Source organism: Mizuhopecten yessoensis, unplaced genomic scaffold (genome assembly GCF_002113885.1).
Source record: "Mizuhopecten yessoensis strain PY_sf001 unplaced genomic scaffold, ASM211388v2 scaffold716177, whole genome shotgun sequence".
NCBI classification, from domain to species: domain Eukaryota; kingdom Metazoa; phylum Mollusca; class Bivalvia; order Pectinida; family Pectinidae; genus Mizuhopecten; species Mizuhopecten yessoensis.
Genome location: NW_018479986.1, coordinates 132,397 through 139,002, shown reverse-complemented (window position 1 = coordinate 139,002; position 6,606 = coordinate 132,397). Strand labels below are relative to the sequence as shown.

The following is a 6,606-nucleotide window of genomic DNA, read 5'->3' as shown; positions in this document are numbered from 1 at the left end:
ATGGGTAAAGATAAAAACCACCAAAACGACGGACATACCAAAATCAGCAACGATGACCCTAGCTCAAAAACAACACAAAACGCAACACAGAACACCCAATTCCCGCAATTCCTTGCAATGACCTCCACACAGAGTGGTAAAACAACGGCCGCGTTGTCGCCACTTCTGTTGAGGAAGGGCATCCAGGGAATCGCAGGGGATGTGAAATCCGTTAAGTCATTGGGATCGGGCGATCTCCTTGTAGAGGTTTATCGCCAACAACATGCGATGAACCTACTCGGAACAACCAGTTTTGCCGGCATCGGTGTCAGTGTGAAACCACACTCATCACTTAATTGCAGCAAGGGGGTAATCAGGTGCCCTGCCTTGCGCAATGACACCGACGAAGACATACTGGCATATTTCCAGGAGGAGAGCGTCCCGGTCTCTGAGGTGAGGCGGATGGTGATCAGGAGATACAATGATGCTATCAAAACAAACACCTTCATCATCACTTTTTCAACGCCAACACTACCCCATATACTAACAATCGGATACGAGAGGAACAACGTTTCCGTCTACATCCCAAATCCATTGCGATGCCGAAACTGTCAGAAGTACGGTCATCACGAAAAGCGATGTAGACGAAAATCGATCTGCCAGTATTGTGGCCGTGAGGGTCACACCGAGCAAAATGTGACATCGCCAACCTGTGCTGTGTCAACTGTGAGGTGAAGCACGCTGCCTCTTCTCGCGACTGCCCTACCTGGAGCCAGGAGAGGGAGATATTACGGGTTAAATATACCCGAGGTGTCTCTTTCCCCGAGGCCAGGAGGATAGTCGGGAGTGCAGACATTGCTACACCCTCTTACGCACAAGTGACTCGAGGCAAGGCGGCGGTTGACAGTGTCACGGTCAAGGATGCTTCGGTTCAAGTTTCTGAAGACATACCTGCCTGGGGCTCACAAGTCCCAGACATGGCTGGTCAACAGAACTTGAAAATCCTCACGGGGGACCCATCCCGCTTCACGACTTTAACCAAACCAACCAAATCAACCAAACCAAACAACCTGTCAAAAGCAGCATCACCCTCAAAAACAGCATCTTCATCAAAACCAGCACCACCATCAAAACCAGCACCACCATCGAAAAAACCTTCCTCTTCAGGAGAAAACCCTCCAAAGGTTGGCCCATCCAGGGCACAGATGCGGTCGCAGCGATCTCGCTCACTCACATCTGTTCCTCGGTCCCAACTGAGGCAAGACGCAACATCACCTACCAACAGACCTAGGAAAAAAATTAGAAAAGCGAGGGGCAAATCTAATGGACCTGATCTGAATGTCACCTTTGGCAAAGGATCAGAGGACCCGACAAACCGGTTCAATGTCCTACTAGATTTCGATGATGAGATGGAGACGAATGCCTCAGCGCTTCGTGCTTCGACTCCATCGAAATCCAGCCAAAATAGCAAAAGATAAATAATACAATTATCCAATGGAACATCCGCGGATTAAAGGCAAATATAGAAGAATTTCAGAATCTATCAAAAGAATTTAGACCCGCCATTTTTTGTCTACAAGAAATCATGCTCAAAAACCCAATCACGCTTAGAAATTTCTCACTCTACACTAACATTCCAACTGTAGTTAGCAGAGCAGCAGGTGGCGCAGCGGTAGCTGTCCATAAAAATATTCCTCACAGAATGATCAAGTTAAACACAAATTTACAGGCTGTTGCTGTCTGTGCAACATTACACAGACAAATAACCGTCTGTTCAATTTATCTCCCTCCGAGTATTGTTTTCACTTGTGAGCAACTCAATAATCTCGTCTCCCAGCTCCCAACACCATTCATAATCCTCGGTGATTTTAATGGTCATAATAGCCTGTGGGGCTCTCCCAACACAGACGAGAGAGGAAGACGTATTGAGGAATTTATAGATAAAAACAACTTGTGCCTTTTTAACAACAATACCCCTACTTATTTACACCCTGCTACAGGCTCTCGTACCCACATTGATCTATCATTATGCCATCCATCCATTTTACTTGACTATGACTGGAGGGTAAATGATGATCTTTGTGGGAGTGACCACTTCCCAATTTTTCTTCAGAATATTGGGACTCCTCTTGATGATCCTCTACCTCGATGGAATATGCACAAAGCAGATTGGGCCCAATTCCAACACATGTGCATTGAAAAACTAACCATAGACAATTTTACTAACCTCGACGACCCTATCAAAACTTTTACTGAAACACTCACTTCAATTGCCCAAAAGACAATTCCAAAATCCGCTCCAAAACCTACGAAGTTCCTTTTATCTGAAGAATCTTTTGAAACACGCAGTAATCGGGCAGCTGCTCTAAGACGCTACTTCAATTGCCCAACTGCTTCAAACTACAGTGAATTTAAAATTTGGCGGGCAAAGGCTCGGCGATCAATTAAAATTGACAAAAGAAACAGCTGGAGAGAATATGTATCCAAGATATCATCAAACACGTCCTCCAAAAAAGTATGGGATATGATTCGGAAAATAAGTGGGAAAAAGAAAAAGGCAACATCCTCCCACCTCATTAATAAAAACAAAATTTTCTCGTCTATAACTGAAATTGCTGATGCATTTGCAAAAAACATAGCTAAAAACTCATCCCCTTTAAACCACTCCCAAAAATTCCAGTCTTTGAAAAAAAAGAGAGAAAAGAAACGGCTCAATTTCAAATCATCAAACAAAGAAAGTTATAATGAACAATTTACCCTACCAGAACTTGTTGATTCGCTTAGAAAATCACAGGACACTGCTTCAGGTCCTGATGATATTCCATATCAATTTCTAAAGCACTTACCGGACTCTTCACTAACATGCCTTCTTTACATATTCAACCAAGTTTACGCTTCCGGAAAGATTCCCGATTCGTGGAAGAACTCCACAATTATACCTATCCCAAAACCGGGAAAAGATGCTACTGACCCAAACAACTATCGTCCTATCTCTCTGACTAGTTGTGTATGTAAAACTTTGGAACGAATGATAAACACTAGACTGGTTTGGTTTCTTGAGGCCAACGATATAATATCCCCTCTTCAAAGTGGCTTTAGAAATAGAAGAGGGACAAATGACCATCTCATCAGATTAGAGACGTTCATTCGAGAGGCTTTCGCCAAGAAAGAACACCTTGTCGCTGTGTTCTTCGATCTTGAGAAGGCCTATGATACTACATGGCAGTATGGCATCATGAAAGATCTTCACGACCTTGGCGTACGTGGAAACCTTCCCAATTTTATATCTAATTACCTATCAGATAGACACTTCAAAGTCCGTGTTGGTTCAACTTTTTCTGAAACGTCTAAACAGGAAATGGGAGTCCCACAGGGTGGAATCCTATCAGTCACACTGTTTGGTCTTAAAATCAATGATATAGTCAAATGTCTTGGTCAATCAACAGAAGGGTCGTTATTTGTGGATGACTTCTTGATCTGTTACAGATCTAAGAACATGCACACGATAGAACGACAACTTCAACAGAGTTTAAACAAACTACAAAATTGGGCAGACGAAAACGGCTTCAAATTCTCTAAATCCAAAACTGTGTGCATGCATTTCTGTCAAAAACGAAAAGCACACAATGACCCAAATCTAACACTCGATGGCACTAGAATTCCTGTTGTTGAACAGACTAAATTTCTCGGCCTCATTTTTGATTCGAAACTCTCTTTCATACCACATATAAAGTATCTGAAGGATAAGTGTTCCAAGGCGTTATACATACGAGTCCTTTCTCATACTGATTGGGGAGCGGGTCGGGAAATGCTTTTGCGCCTATACAGATCACTTATTCGAACAAAACTGGATTATGGTTCTATGGTATACGGGTCGGCGCGCAGTTCGTACCTTCAGATGCTAGACCCAATCCATAACCAAGGGCTACGTCGAGCCCTTGGAGCTTTTCGAACAACACCTGTAAAAAGCCTGTACGTGGAGGCAAATGAACCATCCCTTTATGACAGAAGAAAAAAAACTTTCATTACAATTTGCAGCTCAATTAAAATCAAACCCTAAAAATCCTGCTTTCGACCAAGTATTCAACCCCAAATACCAAAACATATTTACGCAAAACCAAAAACTTCTGCCAACATTTGGTATCCGAATTTTGAATTTCCTGCAAGAACTCAACATAAAATTGACGGACATAGCTGAATTTAACATATCAGATGTTCCTCCGTGGACCATTTAAACCCCTGATTTTAACTTTACATTACATGAGCGAGGGAAATCAAGTGTTATGCCCGAAGAACACAAATCCTCCTTTCGGGAATGCATTTCGAATTACCCTTCTCATACACAACTTTACACCGATGGCTCCAAAGAAGGTGAGAAAGTGGCAGCAGCCTGCTGTACTGCCAATACTTGCACTTCAGTCCGACTACCAGACGGCGCCTCCATCTTTTCTGCTGAAGCATGCGCCATTGGTTTGGCCCTCGACCATATCGATGAACACCGCATTAAAAAGGCAATTATTTGTTCAGACTCTCTATCTGTCCTACAGAGTTTACAGTTACGAGATCCTAAAAACACAATCGTACAAAACCTTGCTCTTCGAATATCTCGTATATTAAAAAAGTCTAAAATAACTTTACTATGGATTCCGAGCCATGTCGGAATAAAAGGCAACGAATTTGCTGACAGGGAAGCAAAAAATGCATTGAATCTCGAACAAACAAATATCAAACTACCATACACAGATTTTAAACCTACTATTCGTACAGCCATTCAAAATGAATGGCAGAAACGCTGGTCTCTGGAGACCAACAACAAACTTTTTAAGATACAACCGAAACTTAAAACATCTATTCCCAGTCGGAAAGATCGTAGAGAGGAAGTTGTCCTCGCTCGGCTCCGCACTGGGCACACATATCCTACTCATTCGTACCTTTTAAAACGAGAAGATATACCTTCATGCCACGCATGTGACACTCCATTTACAGTGGAGCATTTTTTAATAGAATGTTCCGATTTTAAACACATTCGTGATAACTACTTCCGAGTCCCGGATATGAAAACACTTTTCAGTTCCGTGGATTCGAAGGCATTATTTAACTATTTGAAAGACATCGGTCTATTTTATAGACTCTGATGTCTTTTAACCCACCTTATCCTTTTTGACGTTATATATATATCGCATATTCCATATCATCTATTCGTTATCTCTTTTATTATTTTAACCCCCTTTTATTATTTTTTATTATCTACACATACAATGCGAATACGTTTAAAATGAACCATTTTATCTGATTTTATCTTCGCTATTCACATGTTTGTTAAAAAAGTAAAATAAATAAATAAATCACCATGGCCCTAAATGACCACAGCCGTCGATGGGCCGTTAAACATAAACAAACAAACAAACAAACATTTATGAATGAGAGCGTTTGTAAGTGTGTATGTGAGTTGTGTGCAAGGTCTGCCAGCTGTTTTGTAGTATATATATAATATTTGTATTGTTTACGTTACATTACTGTGCCAAGGTCACAATCGTTTGTATTGCTTCTTGTATGAAGTATGAATAACTGACTATGAAAACTGAAAATAAATACGATACCAATTGCGATGTTCTTGTTTTATGAAGTGTTTTTATCTCAATATATTAATATAAAAATGTATTAAATGTATTAGGCTAAAAACAATTAGATCCTTGTTTCTTGTCAGGCGGATGGGCCATTTTACAAGTAAAAAATTAGGGGAGGATGGGTAAAATCTGGAATAAAAAAGACAAGATAGGACTTTTATAATGCCGAGTGGACAATTTTTTGTATTTATTTTTTGCGACAGCCTATTACATGAAAAATTAGGTCCTTGTTTCTGGTAAGGCGGATGGCCCATTTTACAAGTAAAAAATTAGGGGAGGATGGGTAAAATCTGGGTATTGACTTAATTCACTTCAATTGACGTTTTGAACGAATCCTGTAAAAGTGAAGACATATGGAAACTTTTCCACATAGTCCGAGTTTGATGACGCAAGGCATTCTAGCTTTTTCTAAGAATATTATCCGATTAGGGTTATGTAGCTGGACATTAATGACATCAATCTGAAAATTCGTGCGTGTGATGCTTAGCCTGTTTGTTTAAATTAAATCTGTAAACTAGTGTTATCCTGATACATTGTACATGATCTAAAGTCATGTTTTAATGGTGTCCTAAGAAATCCTAAATCGTCACCTGACAGTCTAAAACTCTCACTTAACCAAGATCAGTGATGTAGTTTTACCGCATGCGCGTCATCAACAAGGCCATTGTAAAAATCGCGGCGAAAGAAAGATGTATGCAAAAGCCATGACATCGTCAAAGAACGGATACAGAGTCCACTACAAAACACACAAAAAAGCAATGGGCGTTGGACAACCCTTTATAAAGACATTGGAAGCAGCATAGTAGGTGGACACGAACACGCAGCGCAGAATCTTCTCGGTAAGTGTGCCAGGCTGTCAACTGTTCGCAATTATAGAACACAAGTTGTATAAATTTACTTTAATGTGAATGATTGTGTTGGCAAACGCTACCTTTAAGATGTTTGTAGGGCGCACTTGTTAACAGTGTCCAGGAAAAATGTAAATTGATGGGAAACTGAC

The 6,606-nt window shown here is 40.8% G+C and overlaps 1 protein-coding gene across 1 annotated transcript; it reads left to right on the top strand.

Moving 5' to 3' along the window:
• On the top strand, positions 1–714 carry LOC110441953. The gene has a single exon (XM_021485276.1). The coding sequence runs from the start codon at positions 1–3 to the stop codon at positions 712–714; it is 714 nt and encodes a 237-aa protein (XP_021340951.1).
• The last annotated feature ends 5,892 nt before the right edge of the window (positions 715–6,606 follow it).